Source organism: Oenanthe melanoleuca, chromosome 4 (genome assembly GCF_029582105.1).
Source record: "Oenanthe melanoleuca isolate GR-GAL-2019-014 chromosome 4, OMel1.0, whole genome shotgun sequence".
Lineage (NCBI taxonomy): Eukaryota > Metazoa > Chordata > Aves > Passeriformes > Muscicapidae > Oenanthe > Oenanthe melanoleuca.
Genome location: NC_079337.1, coordinates 13,093,952 through 13,119,781, shown reverse-complemented (window position 1 = coordinate 13,119,781; position 25,830 = coordinate 13,093,952). Strand labels below are relative to the sequence as shown.

The following is a 25,830-nucleotide window of genomic DNA, read 5'->3' as shown; positions in this document are numbered from 1 at the left end:
TTCACTAAATTACTTTTTTGCTATGTCATGTCAAATGCTCGCCTTGGTTTAAATACTTTTTTTGGCAGCTTTTACATTTTATTCAGGTTCTACTCAGTTCCCCTTACTTTTCATAGCTTCTGATAATAAATTGCAGTGCTTCAGCACTGGAGCTGTTCTGTGGTGCAGATGATTTACTTCTGAAGTGCAGCTGGATTAATGACCTGCTAAGATTCCAGCCAACCTGAGTGATTCTCTGAAGAGTAAGATATATTTTTTATTAACAGCTTCATGTTTGCTTTACCTATGGCTTCTCCAGATTACTGGTAATGGCTGAGGACATGCAACCCTGGCAGCTCTCAGTGACACTGGAAAGGCACCTCTGGAAGCAGCCTCCTTTATCAATTACTGAAAGGAAACACTGCCTCCAGGAAAGTTTATGATGACAACTGCCAGTCCAGCTACAGTATTCCAAGACCTCACAAAGCTTTGAAGCAAAGAAAAAAACTCTGTGAGTGAGAGGGCAGCTTCATCTCAGTACTAGTCATTAAGCAGTAAATAATTAAAACACCCTGGAAAAGACAGGTAAAATACAAGCAGCAATGTCAGTAATAGACATGAAAGAGAAGAGAGGGAAAAAGAATTTAAAAAAGCAAAGAAATAATTCATTTGAAGTTTTAATAAAGTTTCATTTGCAGTCTTGTTTAAAGATATATCAGACTTTAGGGATGTAACCTAATTACATTTTTATTCTAAGTTCTATTCAAATATCCTGGACTTTGAATCTTTAACACAGATCAAACACAGTATAATTTACTCATGGCTATCAATACTTTAAAAAGATCTCTTCATTAAATGTCATGGTCTTATGAACATGCACATAAAGCAAACAGCAATATTTGATATCAAAAACATCTAGAATACAGTTCATACACAAGTATCTATATAAAGAGCTCACCTGAATGCAAAATATTATATTCAAGCACATATCAAATGTTTTTTTTCCCTAAAATATTCCTGATACATTTTTCATAGTTCATGTAAACAACCATAGCTTTTTTACAATAGTTTTATGACTTGAAAATAAACTTTACAATCACTGAACACCTAGGAATGAAAACTAATTTAGCATCATTTTTTCATATGTCAAAACTTTTAATGACAATGCAAATGAAAGAGTTTAGAATTAGCACCTGTGCACTGCTGTGAATATTGCAGGCAAGAATACAGACCTGTCCCTAGGTATTATAGCAGAACTAAAAGATTCTCCATTTAGATTCTACTGGAGTTAGGCCAGGAAAGTGGGAGTGACTATTAAAGGGTTAAGAAAATTTACCTTTTCTTAGTTTAAAGAATATTGTTACTTCCCTGTGCGCTTAATAATAAACCTTGATTTAAATCAGTTGAAGTAAAATCATGTAGAAAGTTCTATATTTTCACAGGATTTCTTTTCAAAGTAGGGGCACTACAGAATTCTCCCTGAGTTCTCTTATTCAAAATATCTTCATTACGCACCAAAATATTTTAAAAATAAGAACAAAAAATAATTTTATGAAGAATATTTTTGTGAAATTAACAGGCCTCTTTTGCTTCCATGTAGCATATTCAGAAGCTTTTTCCAGATTTTCTGAAGACTGTACTAATTTGAACTGAAAATACTCTTAATTTTTATAACATGAATTAAGACAGTATTGTTAGTTCAACACCAGCAACAACCCTGTAATAATAAGATGTCATTTATTGGAGAACTACTTCCTGCACTTGTAGGAGGATGAGCTCAATTATTTAATAAACCTGTTCAATCTGTCCTCCCAAGAATCAAGCAAGATTTATGGCTGCTTCTGACTGCTACTGACTGACAGAGAGAAGCAGAATAGCCAAAGAGCAACTCCTAGTCATTTGATGCTTAAATTTTTACAATTATGCTCTACAATCATGTTTTTCCCAGCCAACTCATATATTCAATTCTTAAGCAATCAGAAAACAATATAACTGCTTTGTGAGATAGAGGAAATGCAGAATAATAAAGCAGAATTAGCTTCAGGTGATATGGTGAAAACCAATGACTGAAAGTACAGTAAATGGTCAAACTGGGTATGTAGAATTTCATGTCCCATTAAAGGAAGGCTTCTTTCTGTCTTGAAAGTTTCCTGATGTGAAGACTCTTTTTAAGTGTATGAACTTAAATTATAGCAACAGGTTTGTTTAGTCAAAGGCAAGGGATTTGGAAACAAGGGAGTATGTTCCTAGGTCTAAAGTATTCCTACAGGCCTTTTTCTGAATATGCTGCGTGGAAAAAAAAAAAAAAAAAAAATCACAACTAGGAGTGAATTTGAGAAGTTTGCAACCTTGGGTGAAGGGGGGGAAATATCACAATAAACCAACGGTATTTGGTTACTACTGGATTTAGTTATATAAATATGTATGTTATATATTCTGTATATTCTGTTATATAAATATGTATGTTCTCTCCAGATAATGAACAATACAAAAATACACTTTTAGGGTAGTCTCCACAGGGAACAAACCCATATGATCACCCTGTTCTTCAACAACTTTTGGAGTGAGTTTCAACCAAATTTGGTAAGAAGTCAAAAGGACAGTAAGCTCCTACCACTTTTTTAGAAAATTATTTTCTCGAGGATAGACATTGATGCAAACTCCAGACAGACAGAAAGATAGACAGAACTTGCTGTACATGTTTAGACAGCAGCACTCTGCTTGGCCAGGGAACAGCATGTTCTCATCTAGCTTTAGTTGATCACACAATGAACCTCACCAAGTACAAGTACTGTAGAAGCACAGAGGAAAGGGTACTGTGTAAATGCAGAACAAATCTGTGGTTCCTGTCTGAAAGGACAGAATCTCTAAATCATTAGAATTATTATTTTCCTTTAGGCCACTGTCATGTTTTAACTAGCAAACAAGCTTCCTATAAAAATTACATAGGAATTTATATCTTTAAATACTTTTCCTCTTTTCACAGTGACAAATCTCATTTTAAAAAGAAAGATAATGATGAGCTTGATGTTTTATCAAAAATCACGAATGTAACTAGGTATCATTTTGAACCAAGACAAGTTGCTTCCAGAAAGGAATCTCCAACACAGACAAAACCTATTTTTTAGCTAATAATTTGAGTTGCTTCTGTTCCTGAACAAAGAGATGGGATTTATTTTAGGTTGCCTTCTTCCAGTATCTAACCTGGGTTTGTGGATACAACAGTATGGAGATCTCAGATGCTGGGCATAGCCTTATGGTGGAAATATAGCATAGTTAAATAGACAGGCTGGATCGTTCAAATGCAGCAATTCTATTATCAGTGACAGCTCTGCACTCCACAGGTAGCAAAGAAGAAATTACCTCTCTTCACAAATGCTGTCCCCCTGGTTTGTTTTATTTACCAGCTGTTTGCAATTATGCAATCAGATTGTAAAGCAGAACGTTTCTACACTATACTATGGAGGATTTGCTATTTAAGTGGGCTTGGCAGACTTGCAGCACAGGTATCAACATAAAGCTCTATTAGTGTAAAATGTGCACGTGGGCCACCCATCCCACAGGTGAATTTTATTCTGGTTATACTTAGGAATCTCCTAAAAAGAAATTATATTTTTATGTAATTAAAATAAAGTTGCAAATTGTGCACAGACAAAAGCATATGAAATTTCATAAGCAATTTTAACTTTTGCCTTTTTAAACCTTTTTAGTACTCCATTTTGCAATATTAACATTCTCTTTTTTATATCTGAATATAAATTATTTCTGCCTGAAGGCAAACCAATTGGGGAAATTCTGCTTAAACGTGCATATTTCCTCTGCATAGATACTCATGAATTTATGCTGAGTTTCTCTCAATTATTTATACATTACAGTTTTCAATTAAAAAACACTTGCCATAAACAATTCAAAATACAAAATCAACAATTTCTTAGTAAGACTGGATTCTTAGTAAGAATTTCTTGACTAAGAACAAGAAAATAAACAGCTTAGACTTTTAATATTCCAAAACCAAAAGATGTCATGAACCATCTTTAAGTTGTTGTTCAGCAAATATATCCAGTAATTAATAGCTAAGCTTCATAACTCAAGGCTATCCTGTGCAACCTGCCACAGGTGTACCTGCTTTAGCAGGGTAACTGAACTAGGTGATCTTCAGAGGCTCCTTCCAATCCAGCCATTCTGTGAAACGCCCCTTAAACACAATCAGAACCTTTCCATCAATTGCTGCAATGCCTTGATAAAAACTTGAATTTCAACATGACAGCAAAGTGATAGGGAAAATCCTACACCTTTGTCTCAATCGAGATTGTTAAAAACTCCAAGAACCTTGTGGTGGCTTTTTTCCCCAACAAATTAACTAAACTTATAAGTCCTCCCCATTTACTAGTCTTTCAACCAGAAAAGTTCCTATCAAATTCCAACATATGAAATAGACCAGATTTTATCCATGATCACAGATAAAACAATTACACCTTTTCAAATAAATGAGGTGGAATTTATTAGTATTTTTGGGGTAGGTGCAAAGTGATCAAAGTGATGAAATTATCAACTCTGGCATAACATTGCTCTGTTTGAAAAGCAATCAGACCCTAATATTGCTTATAATCAAGGCAGAGTTGGATTAGGACTGAACACTTATAAACCCTTCATCAATTTGCAAAATATGGCAGGTTTTTGAAATGTCTAAGATAATTTAGAAAGGACTAAAGGAATTCCTTACTGAGGTCTCCTAAGACCTGCAATCTAAAAAACACACACAGACAGCCAAACTGGGTTTCTGGATTAGCTGTCTGTTGTGGGAATCAGCTCTGAGATTCCCAACATTGCTATTTCCTTTGCACTCATTCCCTTTCTCTCTGCCAGCTCTGCCTGCCTTTAATCTTTTCAGCCTGTAAAGATTTCAGATAAAGTATTACCTCCACTTTTGTTGATCCTTATATGCTAGCAGAATATAAAACTGATGACTAATTCAAAGTCACCACTGCCTTGAGACTAATGGCAGCAGTGACACAGCTCTCATAGCAGGGGAGATCCAGGTTCTGGTGTGGCACTGATATACATTTGTAATTAATTGTGGAAGTTTTATTTATTGGACTCCACTGTGATTCTTACACGCTTTCTCAAACAGTTACTTATATGTATCCAAAAATGCTCCCAAGCTCTGCAACTGACAGGCACCCTAATTTCAGATGTCTGGTTGTGCTATCCTTTTGAATAGCATAGAAATTTATGTGGTTTTGTTGTGACATATTTGAAGCAAAGAGCTCCTACAAGTACAACTTCCATTTTATTCCCTCAGATTGCTCTTTTCATTGACATAAGTTATCTTAAACTTTGGGATGCATGTATTTAAGGCATATATCACTTCATGCTTGATAGGCAGTAAGAATTTAGCACAAAACAGAAAGCACTCATATATTGCAATGATGTAAGAACCTACACAAAACAATACTAGACATTGTGTTTTTCAGTGCACTCTGAAGATAGAACAGTGCAAGCCAGAACAGTGCAAACCCTGAGTTCACAATGAATTTCAGCAGAAAACACACTAATATAATCTATCATAAACTGATTATAATCTTACTCTCTAAGATGCACAACATTGCAAATATTTATAATGACTGATATATGACTTCTGAAAATGCATTGAAAGCACAGGAAGAAAAGTATTTTTTTAAAACATTTGAGAGATTTTACCACAAAGCCTGTGCTTACTTGGATAACAAGTAATTCTGGATTTAATGGGAGAAAAATGTGTTATATCATTGCAGTTTCAGGGTCTGTAAAGTGACATCATCACATTAAAGAGCTATATGGAAAAATAAGTAATAAATTTTACTAAAGTAAAATAATGGGTAACTAAAGTAATAAAATGACTTATTATCAGCCCTCTGAGGAAAGACAAACTAGGGGGGTAGCACAGCTAATTGAACAGTATCAAAATCTGAACACTCCTACAATAATCAATGAATGCTTCAGACCTTATTTTACAGGGGGAGTATTTTGGGGAAGAGGTTAAAAATCTCATTCTGTGAAGAAATGCCATTAAAATCATGTTTGCTCCAAGCAGAACATTCCATTTGTGTCTGTAGCAGGCTACTCACTTATTATTGTTTTCTTTCCCTTACTGGCAGCTACTAATGGCCTGCATCCAAATATCATGACTGAAGTCTACACTACCAACACCTCAAATATTTAGCTTTGAAGATTAATGAACATCAGGTTATATCCAGCCTTTAGGACAGAGACCAGGCTGAAAGTCAAAGAACTTTAAATTTGATTAAACAAAAATTACCCAGCAAATTTATTGATTTTCTTCCAAGGCAAACAGCAATCTTTACAAGTCCATGTTTAACTTTATACTCCCAAGCAATCAGTCCTAAGCATATATAGACAGCTTCCTTTCCCAAGTAATGAAAAATACACTATTGGATGAAGGAACTGAAAAGAACTGGGACCAGATGTTTACATTTATTCCTGTAGATACAACACCAGAGAAGTGGGAATCTGACTAATTTGGCTCACAAATTAATTACCAAATTATAAATAACTGAACAAAAAAAATTATAAAATAGTAGAATTAAAATTTTGCTTATAACACCATTAAAACTGATGCAATATTATACAATGTCAACCCAATATCTCCTGTTACACTTTTTCTTCAATCAGAACTTGCCCTTGAATCAATTTTTGGAAATACAAAGTGCATGGAATACATCTGCTGCCTTTTTTTCTCTGTGGTCCCTCAAAGCAAATCCTATGCTTTACTCTCTCAGCTTCTTTATTTTTTTTTACCACACTCTCTCTGGAAATAAAATACGTGCAACAGACAGAGCCCACAAGTTCAGTGGAACTTTACCCTGGGCAGTGAAAATCCACTTTGCTTTATCTCTCTTTACTAAGGTTAATAAGAAGCTTCTCCCCTAAAAGTTTCTTCAGCAGGAAAATAAAATTACTGCTTCTCTGATCATCTCAGGCTATTTCATAACTTTACTTATGTGCTTTTGTAATGGGCCTCAAGATATTTAAGTATTCAACAACTTTTGCTTAAGACATCATAAAAGTAGAAAATGTTAAATTTTTTTTAGGCAGTGCTTGGGTAACAGCAGTGAGTCACACTCAGTAAGAGCCTTTGAAGTTACAAGTAGATAGGAATGTTTGCTTGTCTGCACCTTCTTAAAATTTTTATTTTTAGTAATTAAAGGACCAAGTGACAAGGTTGCAAAAAAAATTAAAATCCAGCAGTTTTTTTGTAATTTTATTCTACTGAGTAAGAGATAGGTAACTGAACTAAGCATTTTTCATTCAAAATGAAAATGACTTGGTTGTGACTGGCTAGGCTTTAGCAACTGCTCTCTTACCAACTAGGACACTGGATGATATCACCTGTAAGAAGAATAATCCTTCAATTTTACTGATTATCGGTATGTGATCAAATTTTAAAATTGAATCCAGGTCTGGGTGTTGCAGGCAAGAAAAGTAAGGCAACAATTCACAGGAAAACAGTGTGAATGACCCTCAGTCTAGAAAGATGTGAGGAAATGTAAAAAAAGGTATCATGCCATATGTAAGAGAACAAGAGGAAAAAATAGGACAACATCCTTTCAATGGGGAGAAAAAAAAAAAAAAAGGCTGCAGAATTCTTTTGTTTTATGTCCAGGCTATTGCTGGGAAATTGAGCCATCTTTCAAAACATACCCATGGCATCAGACATTTAATGGAATTAGTCTAATTCCACAAAAATATTTCCATTTCTGTCAATCTTTTTTTCTTTTCTTTTAAAGAAAAGTCCCTTTGTATGAGAAACCAGCCACAAGTTGAGTTCAGAGCTGGAACTGCTTCAACCCACAGTCATATTTAGAAACAAAACCATAGTGGCTACACAAATCACATATTTTTAGCAATAGTTAGGCATACAGTACACTTACAAATTAGAACCGGAAGACATGCTTTATTCAATTACTTGAGGCTCACTTATTGCTTGCCTTCCTGCACCATGAAAGGATTTTATGCAAAGAGAAGGAAAACACATTTTTATACTTTCACTGCTATCTGCACACAAACTCCTGTGCCATAAAAGGTAATATATGCTTTTAAATCTAGAAACAAGGTTCACTTTGATATTAAGAAAGCAGTATTGTTTACAGTGAGAACAACTGTTCACTGCAACAGGCTCCCCAGGGATGTGGTAGAGTCCCCAGCACTGGAGGTTTTTAAGATGCGATTGACAGGGTGCTAAAATAACCTCATTTAGGCTCCCTTTCCCATGAAAGGCTGGATCAGATGATCTGTCCAAGTCCCTTAGAGCCTGGGCTGTTCTGTGATTCTAGTTATTTCTATTAATACCTTATAATTTCAGAGACTCTCAGTTTAGGGATGTGGATGGGGAAATGGAGCTTGTGGTGAGGTCTAAGTCTGAAGCGAACACCAATGTGGCAGTCACTACCAACAAAGAGGGTCACTTGCAGTCAAGAGAACCAGAGGGTCATTTTAAAAAGAACAAAAATACAGGCTGCTTATCTAAGTGCAAATTGGAAGCAGGATTAAACATTACAGAACTACATGTCCACAGCTCTTTAATTTCAGCCCAGTTTGTGTAACTAGAGATGTAAAGATGCCATCCAAAGCAGCTTTATGATGTCAGTGCCTTACCTTGCTCTTCCATGATGAGGCCCATGTTTACATATGATTGTGCCTTTCTCTTCCCACCATCAATTTCTACTAATTGAGCAGTGTTATAGCTTCGTTCATAGAAGTAGTTACTCAACCATTTGTCCTCAGGGTCACTGAAAAAGCAGGCCAAGCTAAGCTGGTTATCATACACCTTCTCATGGTGCCCTTTAAAAAAAAACAAAAACAACAAAACCAATAAAAATGCTCTATTATCATCAGTGTTCAGAAACTTTGCATGTTATAGCAATAATAATAATGAAAATTAAGAGCTATTTATATTTCCACCATTCAAATACCATCAAGTTCTGCTACGTGTTCACTCATAGAAGAGGAAAACTATAACCTTACAAATTAGGCACAATTGAAAACTTATTTTTGTTTTCATTTCTGTGTTCAAAACCAAAATACAGTCCAATAAAACACACAGAACCTGGATAAAACACTGGATAGTCAAAAGAGAAGTCAGAGTGAGACTGGAGAAGCATTTGTCTGAGCCTCTGGGCCCTGAAAAAGCCTAAGAGCTTTCCAAACCTTGGACCTCTAAGGTAGCAACTGTGTTGACTGAGATTAAGAACCAAAAAGAACACTCTGCAAACACAATCCATTAATTCATATAGTTTTAAATGTTCAAATTGTGACTTACAAGAGAGGCTTTGAGTTTTAATGTGTATTCCCATGTTTATTACCTTAGCACTCTTAGAAATTAAAGACAAATTGAAATTGTACCCATTTCCCTAGGACCTCCTTCCTCCTCCCCTAGTTCACCAAGGAATTGTTTTTAGAACAAATATCGAAAGCAGACTCAAAGTCACAGATTTTCTCTGTGGCCTGAAGTTTGGATTCTACTCTTTATCATCTCAGACAGCTGAATGAACACACATTATCCCTAAAATTTACAAAAAACCTGCAAGTCCTAAATCTAAGTGGCAATACAAAATTATCCATAATTTAAAGTTACAGAACAACAACTTATTTCCCTCAGAAAAGCATCTTAAAAAAAAAAAAATCCAGAAGGTATCAGCCTTGACTTATTCCAAAACTTTACTAATTCCGAGTAGAAATCTAAAACACTTCCTGACAAATCTTATCCTACTGTTCCTCCCTAAAGTGAATCTGAAAGATCTATTTCTTACATGATGCTGAAAAATCTGAACTTGTATGTTTCATGGCTAAGTTAAATTAATTTTCTGTGGAAACTCTACTCATGCCAGATGTAAAATTGAATAATTAGCTAAAATTCTGTTTTGGTGGGCTACTTAGTGTGTTTTTGGCACAAATATTAAATGAATGTGAGCCAAACAGCCAGTTCTAAAAGGAATTTCCACATATTTGGGTAAAGAAGGAGTTAAGAAGCACAGGTCTGGCAGTAGGTAAGAGACTGGTTAAGCTGGATGTGTGATCAGAACTGCTTTGTTTTCAGGAGTTCTGCAATTTGTAAGCTTTGCTCAGAAAAGAGAGAAAATGGAGAAAAGAAAAACCCCTCTTAATTCTGGGTACGGAGCATGACACAGAAACCAACGGGGAAAAAACAAACCTTTTCAGCATAGGCAAGATCTCAAAGTCCAGATCTTTCTCAAGGGTTTGAAAACTACAATAATCATATCAAAACACTTTAATCAAAAGATGCATTTAAGTTCTCTTCTTTTGATATCTATGAGAAGAATTGGGGGAAATCCAGCTTCCAAAAGGATGAGTTTAACGACTCTAAATTGCACTACCTATGGAAGTCACTTGCACTATTTGGAACACACAGCAGCAATGACTCAAACACTTTAAATTCATCACTAAACTACACAAGAGGGATTTGTCAGCCTCATCTCTAGTATGTTCTGTCTCAAAATCACAAATTACATAAGATTTAGTTGAAAAAATGTAAATCTCTCATTCTCTCTGTTGTCATGACTGTTACTAGACTTCAGAATATCCTGATAAAGTTCTTCAGTGCGTTGCACAACACAGTAAGGACTTCATTCTTCTGAGAAAAAGGGCTACCACCTAATGTCTGCAGTCTTCAAGATGTTCTTCTACTACTTGTTTATCCTCCTTTTTTCTCTCTATCTTGGCCACTTCAGAGAACACTGTCTGAGTTCTTCCTGCTTAAAGTTTTTTGAAATCAAGCTGAAACCTTTTCCCCATTCTTGAACACTCTTTATCTTTTGATTTAAAAATTCATCCCTCAAGTGGTAAACAATACTTTTTTATTGCTTGTGTTATTCTAATTATTTTACTTACTTTATAATTTATTTTCTCAGAATTTTCCTTTCTGTGAAGTTGCAACCTCAGATTTCTACTTTTTAGTTTCCATTAAAATATCTAAAATCGGGATTTTGAAGCAATGTATATTATATACATTTCTATTTCTAGTATTTTAAAAGAGATAACATCCCTTCCAAGAAATGAGTGATTCACCATCTCTTTAAAATCACCAAAAATGAAACAGCTCAGTAAAATTACATTAAGATTATCGTCTCATCATTTACATCTAAGGTTTTAAATGAAAGCAAAAGCTTAAGTTTTGAAATTCAGCTTTGACAGGAATAATTATCAATATTCAGAATTCATGTATTCCTAATCTGAACATTTCACGTGTCTGTGAGTTTTCATGCCTTTTGTTTCTCCTCAGGACTGAAAAAGCACCTCTTGAGTGCCTCCTTTTCTAAATATCTTGGAGCCTACATCATAAAAACATAGTTACACATTAGAAATTAAGACTATTTGGGTACAACAGACTCAGAAAAATCTCTTCAAATGATTCTGGAAAGAAAATAACAAAACTGGGTTTGGCTTAATATAATTTTGTTTCCCTCTGTGCATGCATTCTCACACACACATATATATATATGTCTGTATTTTTATATGCTTATAAGAAATATATTTATACATCTATACAACATCATTATCTATCACATATATCAACATTATACTAAATCCAAGACACTGCACTGTACCAGCTACTAAGAAGAAAATGAATTCTATCCTAGCCAAAACTAGATCAACACGCACAGATAAAGGTAAGACTCAGGTGGGATTCACCCAAACTAAGCAATTTAGATGTGGAGAGGAGTTACCTAGGATCCCTTTTCTCTCAAGGAAGAAAAGCAGATAGTTCTTGGCTGGGATTTATCTCATCCTGACTTGAACAACGCTTGCAGCACAAGGGAATGGTTTTAGAGATTATCTCAGAAGTAGAGGCAGAGCCTCCCACAACTACAAGCACACTACCACTTGAGCAGCAAAATACAGGACCTAATTATAACCTAATTATAACCTATATTAGCCACTAACATAAAGATAACAATACACATTACATACAGATCACAGCTAAGTGAAAATGAAGTCAAAGATACTAGAGGATGCATACAAATGGTTGCAATAACCGAGAAAGAGATAATTGGATCATCATTGGATACCGATTTGCTCCTCTGAAATCACTGCTACAAAGTATCAAGGCACTTAAGTGACATAAAATTACGCAAATAACTTCAGGTAGTGCCCCACAAATCCCAAGGGGTGGAAGTGACCTGAGGCAGACTCCAGCTACTGCCACGGCTTTGATTGAATGAACTCTAATGTGACCCTCTGATGACGATTCTGCCGGTGCATAACAATGAGAAGTGCACAGACAATCATGTCTCTGGCATTGTCTTGGACAGTGGCTGACCCGATATGCTGGCCACAAAACAAACCCCCAAACCCCAGATTTTTAAAAGTCACTTTTTCTTCTGGATTCAAAGTCTGAGTTGCCAATCAAGAAATGAATTGATGTTATTCTGACAGTGGCAAAGCTTGCGTGTCAGAATCAGTGAAAGTGAACTTTTACATCCTCAGGAGAGGAACACAGGAATAGGTAAATACTCTCTTCTATATAAGAAGTAGTTCACATATTAAAACTTTGAATTCTAATTTTGCAGAGTAAGTTCTCTACAACTGATTATAAAATACACGTAGAAAAGTCATCTTTAGGTATGTGTTGATCAAATAAATGAATAATAACTCCCTAATTGAGTGCTTATGTACAAAAGGTGAGTTGTCCTATCAAACCTTCCTGAGATCTTCCTGTTAAACAGAGATTTAGAAAACCCAAACCCTTCAACTTGAGCTTAAACATTAAACCCCATTTATTAAACACACGGGATATTCCCTGCTGTGTATCAGGCTAATTTTAGGGGCACCTCAGCTGTCAAGGAGCATTTCCCTCCAGTGTGCTCAAGTCACAAACCCTGATCAGCCCACAGAACAACACCTTTGCTCCTGGGCTCTTCTCAGGAACTATTCCCTTGGCAAGCAAGGCTGTGCACAGAACAGAGGATCACTCAGCTCCATGTCTGCACTTTTGCTGTGCTCAGCTAGACAACTACTTAGTGCAGTGCAAGGGATAGTGAGGTGCAGTTTGAGTTTGAGAGCCCCAACAGGGCTAAAACGAGAGAAAAGAAACACACAGAAGGTCAGCAAGCTGTGCTAGTGCAACTCAAGTACAACTTACTGCCACATCTCTATGATCTCCTTCATGACAGGAAGAAAGGAAAAGAAGAACAGAAATGGTCTTTAGAGAACAATGAAAACATCATGAAGAGACCCTGGCTTGCTGTTTCCCTTGAAGAATAAAAGGGACAGCTGCTCCATTTTCCATTAACAAGAACTTGCACTCATTTTTAAACTACAGGTATCAGAAAGAAATTTTTCAACATCCAGTTATGACTCAGTACTTTCTCAATAAGCCACCAGTCAGTCCTTTGTTCCTGCTAGACAAAGGCCATATGGAAACTTTCCAACAGGTCTTAACATTTACCCTCCACTTCAGTAAGCTGTTTAAAGTGTGTATGACTGGATTATAACTGACCCTTTCCTCTTGAAGGCACATAAAGGAGTGGACTAAAGTCAATTAAGTCACTAGGAGTAATTTTTTAAATATAGAATGAGATGTTATTAATGCTGGAAGTTTCATTTTTCTTTCGCCACAGATATCAAAATCAGTGATTTAGTAGACAGCTGATGCTGTGAAGAATTCACACACAGAAAGATCCAGGATGGAAGTTGTTGGATCAGTAAGAGGCACAAACTGCAGTCAAATATGGTGCTGCAATCTGTTATTTCCACCTGCATCTATACATGGCAAAGAACCATTCTGCCTCTACATCTACAGGTAGATGACTCCTCAATCATTCCTTTTCCTAGAGAGTTTATTCATAAATGGATAAACTTTTTTTCCTGAAAGTTTAGCCATAAGTCCACAAATGAAGAAAGTGAAAATGTGAGTAGTGAGCATGAGCACGAGTCTCTTTCAGAGTCTGTTTTCTAGAGCGCGCACAGAGCACACCACTCCCAACACTGCCAGGTACCTAAAGGGAAAATGCTTAAGGAATATATAATCTATATAAAAATGCTATAGAAATGGTCATGATATAATTTTACTGGATAAAGGATAAAGCTGGCTAATGAAAAGAATATGAGGCAATTAATTGGTAATATGGAATGCTAAAAGAGGACTCCAAGCTATTGCAACAAAAACATACTACAGAAATTTTCTAAAAAAATGTTGCTTCTGTTGAAGTCAATGGTAGTTCTACAAGTGGCTGTATTTTGAGAAGGCTTGGCTACTTTTCTAGACAGAATCACTTCAACTTTTTGTAAGATAACTACAAAAATAATAAAATTCTCCACTGGTCTTCAGCAACTGCTGCATTTTTTCCTGTGATAAAATATTAAGTAGGGAATGACAAACCTGCTTAGAAAATGAAACAGTGTTCCTTTGCCCAGCCCCTCAAAAGGCAGGTAACAAAACTGCCTCATCCAAGCAAATATTAAAAGAGGGTTTGTTATACTTTTTTCTTTTAATGCATAACCTCTCTTTCTGTTTTTGTTTGTTGTTTTTTTTTCCCAAAATAGCATGGGAAATATGGTTATTGCAATATTTCTTGCACAAGCCTAAGGCATAATTGTGATATCTTACAGAAAAGCTCTCTACTGCAAAATGTTAAACTCTGTTTGCAATCTTGAGTATACTGGACAAAGATTTTCCAGTGCAAGCATATAAAATACTCATGCTTTTTTCATATACTTTTTGAAAAGACATCTTTTACAACAAAAACTAATGATAACTCATATTGCCAAAATTTTTCTCTACACTGAACTGAGGGAAAGAAAGCCAAATTCCCACTTCTTTCTAATTGTGTGTGTCTGGTACTGCCTAGAACAAGGGCCAGCAGCCTGCAGCACATGCACAGATTCAGCATTTAGCACACAGACCAGCAGAAGGGTTGAGTGGGGTCAGGAACCAGGAGCAGGTGGAATCTCAGAAAGGCTGCAGCTCCCACGTTTTAACTCTTGGTTTCCAGCAGCTGCTCCAGTGGTCAGTTAATAAGGAGTGCCTTGCCCTTTTGAAGGCATGTTCTTCGCCAAGGATTCCACCCTCTGGCTCTGCCACAGTGATCTGCCACTACAGTGCTGAGTGCTCAACACAGGTTGCAGCCCTGAACTGTGGCATTTTCCCTGGTTTTGCATTCCTGATCTGGCAAAGCAGAGTTAACAGCTGGAACATCTCTTCCTTTAATTGTTTTTGAGCTGGAACTTGCTTTGCATTCCTTTCAATGTCTACAAGCAAATCAGCTCACTCTACCAAGTACTGATAAATACAAAACATAACTTGCCTTTTGAAGAAACCCCTAGTATTTCCATACATGTGCCAAGAAATCACTGTAAACATCAAATGCTGAGCTGTGCAGATCCATTACTCTGGCATTTATCCTGTGTTCTTCAGTAAAATGCCCTACAACTACACATATTTAAACAGGTCAACCACCTCCTTTTTTTTTTTTTTCCTAAGCTCCTGAAACCAGAACTAGTAAAAAAATAGGTTAGTAAAGGATAAAGAAAAATCAAAGAATAATTAAAACACCCTCAAGTTCAAAGTCAGAAACATTTACTTTAATTGTATAAAGAAGGCAAGATAAAAATATAGTCAAATATAGTCAATTTTAGAATAATGCTGAACTCAGGGCAAAATACCTGCATCAGTCATTTTTTTGAGAAGCTGCAAGGATTAAAGTTCCCTTACTGTATTTTAAATACTTGGGAGATAATCAAATGCAACAAAAATATGTTTAAATTGGACAGAAAAAAAAAAAAAAAGCTGTTTTCTTTGAACAGAAAAATATTGGCAAAAAGCAATTTAAAAAAGACAACTCCTGTATGATTTGAAGTTCAACCAAAATATTCTATTAAAAATGAAAACAGAGAGAACCTTTACTGGTGCATAATACTGGTAAACAGAATGTTATTACTTTTAAACCTAGCAGTAAAGCAAGTGATTGTTCTTTGGTATCAGCCTGCTCATTGTGGTGGATGCCTCGGATTCAGTTCAAGCAAATCATTTATGTCCAGCATTGTAAATAAACAGTGACAACCATTACAATATTAACATTTTCCACCAATAAATATGAAAACTGAATGTGTACATAGCTTGCTCTGTAAGCTATAGTAACAGGCCATAAAACTCTAAAATTAGAAGTTCTAAGTTATATTCAAAATTAAGACATTAATACTCTATGCTCCAAAAATATCAGATGAGAAAAATTAAATAACAAATAAGAAAATTATTTACTGACACTTTGTAAGTGTTTTGTTTTCCACATACCAGTCCAGGTTCAACCCCCAAGATTTCATGAAGTTTCAATTCATCAAAAAACTAACAAGTAGTGAATTTTTTATGGTTATTATTTATACCTGCTATCTCTTTTACATCACAATTGCTACTGGAGATAGGTAAAATTTCAACCAACCTAATATTAGTAACATCAACTGTGCTATGAAACTTCTACCATTTGCTGACCCAAATATTACTTTCACCCTTTTAAGCTTGAACTGTGGCAGCTGAAGAGCAAATGCAGGTCAGCTGCTGTTGTGGCTGCTACATCATGGTAAGTTCCAGCTGAGGTGAACTGCTGAATGATTCTTAAATGGTGTCAACTGGAGTTGTCAGGAGATCATAAGCCAGAGCCCCAAGCAATTTGATTAGAATCAGAGAGTAAGTGGATTAGCAGAACTACTGAATTAGTGCTTGATGAGCTGCACAATTCATGTGAATCTTCACAGCACTGCTGGCTCTCAGACCTTCATGTGCCAGGCAACTAAAACCTCATTTTATACAAACAGGACATTTGTGCAAAGGTTTGCATTGAAACTGGTGGGAAAAATCAAAACAAACTACGCCCTGATCTAGCAATTCAATAACAGCACCTGCCAACTCTTAAGTCCTCATTATTTTTTTCTTTCATTTTATTCAACAGGGAAAGTTGGGAGATACTCTCTCCTTGAGGCAGCTGGTGGTGGAACCTTGCTCCTGGGAGAGGTGAAAGATTTAGAGAGCCCAGCACATGAGAAATGCTGGGTTCAATGAGAGAAGGGCAGGACCTGCACATTTGGCAATGCCTTGCCTCTCTCTTCAACAGGGAGCCTGTTTGCCACCTCTGCTGTCACACATCAGCCTGAAAAATACCATGCACTGAAGGCAAGCAAACTGCCCTCCTCAAGTGGCTGCAGGGAGCAGGCCCATCGAGGTAAACCATGTCTAGCACTTTTTGACCATCAAATTTTGGCAGAATGCTTCTGTCAGGGCAGTCCAAGCCCCAAACCTCTCTCTCATATTTTGCAAGATACAGGGCTGCTTATTCAGTTCTTAGTCATACTCCTGGCAAATCTGAAGATTCCTTCAAATTATTCCTTCCAGGCTGGACTTCCTGTCAAGAATTACAAGTGAATTAAATAAAGAAACACAACTTTTGGCTGTCATGGCAAACATAAAATAAACATTTAAAATTAACATTTTTTAAGTGCAAAAAGGACTTCTTTTGCTGTTCCTTTTTTTGAAATGAAGTTGCCTATTTCTAAATTTCAGTAAAAAAGCTTAGATTCCAAACTCACAAGCTTTACTGTAGGTTTTCATATTTGTAATGATCAAAATGCAACTTGAAACAAGACAACTACAGTGAAATCAACTCAGCTATGAAACAGAATTGCAGTTAGAGCTTTATCTGCCTCCATCACTACAATTATTCCAATGGAGAAAGATGGAGTAAGTTATGCTACTATTTATAGTAAAAGGAAATGATAAATATGAGTGCTTAGTAAATATTAGGCAATAGAGAAAATACAGTAATTTGGAGTTATGTCTTCACTAATATCTAGTAATTCACAGGTGGCATGTTACATCTGTGTGCTGTATTTTATTTGACATGTTCACAATCCTTTTTAAGTCAGTCACAAATCCAAACACAGTTAGCAGACAGGGTATTTAATAAAAACAGATTTATAAAACTATTACTGTGTGAAAAAGCATTTCACCTATTAAATTTTCCTAATACAAAGCCAGCTATTTAAATCAATAGAGGAAGAAAAACAATAAATAATGAAACTATGAGAAAATAATTGAGATGTTATCAAAGCTATAAATACATCAAACATTTCTGATGGTATCAAAATGCACTCTACATGTTTTTCCCTTTTTTTTCCTTCCTTCACAAAAGGATATGTATCTCCTGATATCTGCAGCTCCTAATCATTTATTCTATAAATACAGCTCAGTTGACTAAGGCTGCAATGTGCTAAGATGCAGTAGCGTTTCAAATTCATACATGAAACAATTTGGAAGCTTCCCCCAGGCACTGGCGGCTGCGGCTCCCGCTGCTCCGCTACCCACAATCCCCCCATTTACCTGCTCGCTGGGCTGCCTCAGCCCCGGTCAGGAAGTGGTAAAGCTGATCCAGCTTATCAGGCTGCTCCTCCAGGGACTTCTCATGCCATATGGCTGACCCAGGCCCTGCAGCCTCCCTCAAGGCATTCCACTTCTGGATCAGAGTGAGGAGCTCAGAGAAGGACTTGTGATAACCCCGGCGCAGCATGTCTATGCAGATGTTCTTCTTGTATGAATTCCTGTAACTGGGAATAAGAAAGGGAGATTTTAAGCCTTTAAACCTGTATTCTGTTCTCCACCTTCCCAAATAAGTGCAGATAACTACAACAGCTTTCAGGAAGAGACCTCTGCAGTTCAGCAGCAGGGAGTGGGTAATATTTCTCCTGCTCAAAGAGAGATCTGCTAAAATCTGATTGCAAATCCCATACCCTGGGGAAGCAAACATGGCAATAATCAATAAATACCAATATATACATAGAAAACACGGTGAGAAATGCTCTGGTATTCTTTAGGTGGTATTTGGTAAAAAAGGCTGACTGATGGGAATCCTCCCCCCCCACGTTTACACTAGCTCATGAAAACACAATGAACCCTTAGTTTGCTTTAAGACAGTGCACAGGGAAAATTGAGGCACATGTCAAAACAACACATATGTTATTATATATAAAATTGTTATTATATATTCTATATTATATATATGTTGCTGTATGTTACATGTATATGTTGTTATATATATACATTAAATAGTTCTGCTGTAGGACAGGAGGGCTTGGCTTAAAAATGTCACACAAATGCTATGCCAGAAACATAATCATTAGATATTATTTTCCTTCCATTTAGCATATAACTTCAGCTGGTTTAGTGATGCAAAAGTGCAATAATTTCTCCCTAATTTTACAATCAAACGATGCTATGATGAATTTTTATTGAAGTTAGAACTTTCATAAACTCTGATATGATATACATATCACAAAGTTGTGGAATCAAATATTTTCAACTGGCAATACACCTTTGGAAGTATTATTTATGGAAATAATCAAAATATTTCTTTTATATGGCATGAAACAATCATTGTGTCATATTTTGGAGAAAACTATGAGTCCAATGAGACTGGAGGGATGGTTGTCTAGTCTGGGAGAACCAATCTTTACTCCACTAAAATGGCAAGGACAAAGATGTGTTACCTTTATCTTGTATATTCCATTAAGTTTCCAAACTGTTTTCAAGACTGTCCTCTTAGATTAAAATACATTTAAATTCAAATTATCTCAGCTTTAAAATAAATATGGAATTCTGAAAAATGAAATTTATAATCTATGTAATACATTCAGGTGTAATAAATAATCGCCCCATGTACTTTGATCTTAAGAAGAGCTACTGCAATTCTTTAACAGTGTTGATAAGATAGAAGTGATGTGAGAAACTTCTTAGCCAGATGTCAATAAAATAGACAGCAATGTAAGATGTAGGAAGAAAATAATCTGCATTATTTCATATCTGACATAATTAAAATAACATTTCTTATTACACAGATGCACATTAATCTTTCACATGTATTTTTCACATTTCAGTTGCAGAATTGAGCATAAAAATATTAAATAATCCTGATATGATTTACCAGACAATATTAAATGTGTGCTTAATATATAAATAGATATTTTTTGAGATTGAAAATCATATATTGCTCACACAGATAAGGGAAGAGATATAACTATTCTGCATCATAAAAATTTGCAACAGTTATCTTATACATGAGAAATATGTTTAAACATTTAAATTTTAATTTGCTAGAATATGCTACATTTGATATATACCAAATGTACAGTATAAAGCTTTGAAATACTGTAAAGATACTATGCTAATACCACACAATGTATTCTCTGTTTCTTATATGGAATACCTTTTTATTTCCTGTTTTAAAAACCTATGTAATAAAAGAAAAAACCCTGAAGAGCAGAGGTAAAAAAATTCCTACCAACTTCCAAAGGCCTAGGACTGAATTCTACAGCAATGTAACTCAGAGAAGTGGAATAACAATCTGCACAGCAAGCACACACATGCCTGTTTATTTATACAATGAGATCTATATATGTTTGTGTGTGGGTGTGCATGCATTAGATCAGGAGATGTATTGGAAGTAAACAAGGAAATCGTGCTAAAAGATTCAGCAGTCACTACCCAAAATGTCATTCAGGTAATTTTTAACACTCGTTGAGCACAGAAACTCATTGAGCACAGAACTGGTACTCATACAAACAGAAAAACTGTGTCCATGTAACATGTTATTTTCTGTAGACTGATGTATTTTACTTGCAGTCAAAGCACATTTTTGCCACAAGAAAGCATTATTAGCAAACCAGTACAGAAAAGCAAAGCATATAGTAAAACATGTAATTTTTGAAAACCAGTGTCAAGAGTGTGTTAATAAATCCCATCCCAATTAATTGAGAAATTGAAATAATGTTGAGGTAATCCTACTGTGCAGAGTACATTGTTTTCTGAGGCAAAGAGGACTGATTTTAGCACACAAGCAGTGAAGCTATCTACTGTAAAACCCTTCAAATTCAACGGCATTTTAAAAAAGTCATCTCAGTTATAATGCCCAAAACACACAGTAATAATACTATTGTTTCTGTAATGTATAAACTGCAAGTGCCTGATCACACACAAACAATAAAATTGGGCAAGAGATTAATGGTATAATAGAGATAAATGGTATTTGTATCACCTAAAGGAGCTTGACACTGCAACGAAATCTAAAATTGTTACAGTTATCAAAGAATTTCCAGATGAAAATTCCAGGGTCCTTTATTTTCAAACACTTTTGAACACAGTAAACTTTTCATGATACCTTGAGATAAACTATAAATCCTCACTCCTCAAAATACTTTCCATCCTCCTTTTCATGATGCCATGCAGCATGTAAAAACTGAGGTCAAGCAGAACAACTCCTGCTTTAGAAAACTAAAGATTGCTTGATTTCTAATATCAATATCAAAACCTGATACCTAAGGTTCCTTCCAACTCAGAATATTCTATGATACTGTGATTTATTTTATAAAATCCCACTGTTAGCATTAGTGTAGTATGTTTCTACATTAATTAGCAATTTTACAATAAACACTTTTGAACCTTGCTATCCAACAAATTATGATTTATTGTTAAACAAGCGAGTTTGTTTTTGTGCATTCGTCCGCGCCGACTCGAGGTTTCCTTTGAACAATTATGTTCTTCCAGGAGCGAAATGAGAGAAGGCTGAGCGCCCTTCGCTTAGCTCGGAGCGGAGCCGTTCCCGGGGTTTACCGGTCTCTGGGGGCATCTACTGGAAAAGTGGGAAACTGCAGGCAGGATGCGCGGATCCCGGCGCAGAACAAAGAGTCCCCCCCGGCCGTGCCCCGGCACAGGGCACAGGGCACAGGGCGAGGGGCCACCAAGGCGCTCGCCCGGCCCGCACGGACGCCTGCAAGCCATGGAATGTGTCGGACCAGAGTGAGCAGACAGCTCTGCGAGGTCAGGCGAGTTTCATTTAAAAACTGAATGTGATGTGACTGCCAACCCGAAGTCCTCCCTCCCCTAGGGAGATCATGATATCATGGCAGCAAAAAAAGGTTTCAGATTTTTTTTAAAAGCAAACTATTTTTAATGAAATTTGGAGCAACTCTATGTATTTATGGTTAAAACAAAGATACCAATTAATCTGGTTTTAATTTAAAGCAGATTATGTTTGGGTTTTTCATCCATGAAACTCAACAGATGAGAACCACACCACTTACCACAGAGCCAGCTGATGCTAAGAATCCCCCGATCCTCTGCCTGTGTACTAATTTCTGCCATCGCTGTTATCCTGTGATGTTGCTAAATGTTTATTTACACAGGCTGGGCCGTGAGCTGCAGGTGGATCTGGTCCTACACCAGCAGTTTCTGTGATGCAGTGTTCCATTAGAAAGTGCTGAAAAATTCTGTGAGCTTCTCAGAGTCTCTGTGTCATTATGGGGGTTATGTGTCACGAGAGTTTTCAGCACCAAATAAACAAACAAAAGTTAAAGTTGCCATTTTAGAGGCACCGTGGTGTAGAGGTGATGATTTTGTTCTGTGTAGCATCACACGGGTGGAAGGAGCTACTTATTGAATGTGATCTGTGAGCTTGAAAACACACTGCTTAATTTAAGTGTATCCAGATATTGCTACAGACATTTTCATTTCTTTGGAAACTATCCAGTTACTTCAGTAATTTTCCTATATGGATTTCCTTTTCCATTATCATTGCTATTACAAAGTAATCTAGAAACACCCTGAGAAATCACAGGAACCTGATTCTAATCTGCCTTTACCAATGCAAGAGTAATAAATAGTAAATGTTCGGTGAGATTAATGAAATTACACTGTTCTTCCAGTCTCAAGGACTTCCCTACATTATGGTATTGCACTTTTACAAGACCCTTAAGCAATGCTGGCAGATCAGCACAGCACCACACGACATTCCCTACAACTTAAAATCCCCCACAATAAGGCTATTTGCATTCTACCCTTTAAACTGAAAGAGAGGACACAAAAAGGAAATTAAGAGGCCAAGAGGCAGGAACTGATGTTACAAATAATCAAAATAGTCAGTATAGCATAACAGAATAATTTATCAGGAGCTTAATTCTCCATGCCTCCCGTCTGATATTACAGGTCAATTACACACATGCAATATAAGTCCAAAAGACTACTATTTTCAGATGCAGATTTATATGTATATATATATATATATATAATATTAGCTTTCATATATTTAGATTTTGTAGGGCTTAATTAGTACTTTCACTTAATTTCAGCTCCTGATTACAATACAAATAGTTGTATTGTACTGTAGCAATCCTACTTCGTAGAGAACAAAATGGCATGGATTAAATAACGATAGTATATAAAATATTAAAGTGTACTTCCAGTGTAAAATAATTACTCTACCAATTATTATAATGTTTAAAAACTGTATTCAAATAGGTTTCATTCACTTGGGATTTCCTTCTGCAGTTGGCAAGCCAATGACTGATATAAATGCCTTAGATAAGCATCACAAAATTATGAAAAAATAATAAAGATATTTTTGCTTAAGTTCATTTAAACAAATTTATTTTAATTCCCCCCCCTTTTCCTGTCTACAAATCTACAAGAAAATGAAAATTACATAAAGTATGTGAATACTTAGGTACCTTTTGTTTAACCTATATGCAAAAAAACCACATCATAAGCATGGGAATATAAAAATTTTCTCCCTAAAATTTGAAAAATATATGCATTAAGTAAAAAAAAAATATAGTACATAAAAAAAAAAAAAAAAAGCCAAATATGCTGTAAGAATTTTTAAGTTCAGGCTGCTATGTCTAGGAATTGGAAGAGGAATTATTTAATTTAAGCTAGACAGCCAAGAAACAAGAACTGTTTTGCAACACTGTTGGTGACCCATGCCCAAAATGAGTTAAAGTTTGCCCAGGGAATTGCTGAACACAGAAGGTGCTTGTGCAAACACTTGGCAAATATGGGAGGTGAGGATTTGCCTTTAGCACCCAGGTTCCAGTGGTGTCAACCCCTGTATTCACACTGCTGATGTCTACACTGCCATGTCCCAGGGCTGCAAGCCTCCAAAGGTGGGCACACAGCTAACTTAAAAATATATTCAAGTCCTGTGCTATCCCAATTCTCTTTGAAAAATTTATCCACACAACTATTTTGGTAAGTCAAGCCCTTGGATGGTCCAGGTACATCAGTACCACGTACTGCTACTGATACAAAGCTATTTAACTAACAGGGCACAGTTCTTTAATCCTGCTTTAAAGACTATCCGTTTAAATACTTTTCTTTTAATGAAATATTTACTGGACGGTAATATGTTAAATTGTAGACTATAGTAATCTCATTAAAAAAAGATATGACAGTACAGTAAATGCCATTAAGCAGTAATAGACAGTTAGCTTACACTCCAGAATATCTTACTGCTAAGGTTGAGTGTTAAATTACAGTGGGGTGGGGGGGTCTTCTTTTTCATTCCAAATTCCAAACCTGAAATAGCTAATATCCTATTACAAAAAAGAATAAAATCCACAAACCCCCCAAAATATAAAAAATATTCCCTATTCTAATTATAAATAAAAAATATGGCACAACAATTTGTACACATTGTGGGAGGGAAAAACATCACTTAGAATTGACTTGCAGCAATACAGATTTTTTAAAGAAGAAAAGCTTTGTATCAGAACTATTAATAGAAAGATGAAAATAAAACACATATAAAAAAAAGAGATGTGGGTACTTTATACTATATATATATATATATAGGTACAAGAACTTTCAGCTTTAGCAATGCAGTGTTTTTCATCTGCTGCCTCAGTCACTGGATTGTTGTCAAACCACACTTTAACCTAAATCATGCCATCAAAGGGGGATGCACACCCTGCCAGTAGGATCCTGCAAAGAACACATACATTGAATTCCGTTCCTTTTGTTCAAAGATACATAAAATGAAAAATTAATCAATTATAAACATCAAAGGATGAAACAGAAAAAGTATTTTAAAATGAATGTAAGCACTGTAATAATCAAGAATCATTAACCCAGAAAATGGATATATAAATCTAGCAATGAACTTTTGAAACATTCTGTCACTAAACATAAATGCAAAGAAAACACTCAAAATAAAAAGTTCTATCCTTATAAAAATGTTCATCTTACAAAAGTACACATACCTGTGATTATTTCCAGCATAATCAGAAAAAAAAATTATCTTCATTAATCTTTCCATTTTTCTTTCTAAATTAATAATGTTCCTTAATCAAAAGTAATTCTAACCATATTTTATGGACTACTATTTATCAAAATGAAGTATTTCTCAACTTCCATCTTTTATTCCATTTGACTTTTGTGATATCAAAGCAGTCATTAAATTTCTCTGCAAGTTTCTTTAACAGTTTGCAAGACAGATAAACATAATTATTTACTTTCTGTATCCTCTCAAGCTGCTCTTATGAAATATCATAAAACCCTATACAAAGCTCTGCATTTATTGCAGTATTGATATGAACAATTCCTGCAGTACTTTTGCTTTTGTTTAGGAGATCTCTTATTCAAATCCCCAGCTGAATTTACTCAGTAGGATAAAGACAAATAGACCACACAGAGATTCAGAAGAAAGGAAAAGTGAGGATTTTACATGAAGCAGGATTCATTGTGAAAATTATTAGGAAATCATGACTATACCAAGGCAGATTAGACAATCTTTCTTTATCTCAGCCTCTTTTTGTGTGTTAGAGATGCTTCACCTTTATGGAGTGTTTTAAAAATAGAAGTCAGTTCTGTGCTGCTTATACATTATCTTCAGTAGTAAATATTGTTGAACTATTGTGAAATGAAAGCACCTAAAAAACCGTATGACCAAACTTAGTAAAAACAACATAAGTTACATAAAAAAGAAAAACTTCAGCTCACTGTGTTCTTCTTTATTAAAGTAT

General features: G+C 35.6%; 1 protein-coding gene across 1 annotated transcript in view; it reads right to left on the bottom strand.

Annotated features, from left to right (window-relative positions):
* TTC29 (tetratricopeptide repeat domain 29) overlaps window positions 1-25,830 on the bottom strand; it is a 112,667-nt gene that overhangs the window by 75,415 nt on the left and 11,422 nt on the right. The window contains exons 4-5 of the mRNA XM_056489588.1: window positions 18,365-18,588; window positions 8,635-8,820 (exon numbers count right to left, since the gene is read on the bottom strand). Coding sequence (XP_056345563.1) covers window positions 8,635-8,820; window positions 18,365-18,588 — 410 coding nt within the window. The remainder of the gene's footprint in view (window positions 1-8,634; window positions 8,821-18,364; window positions 18,589-25,830) is intronic.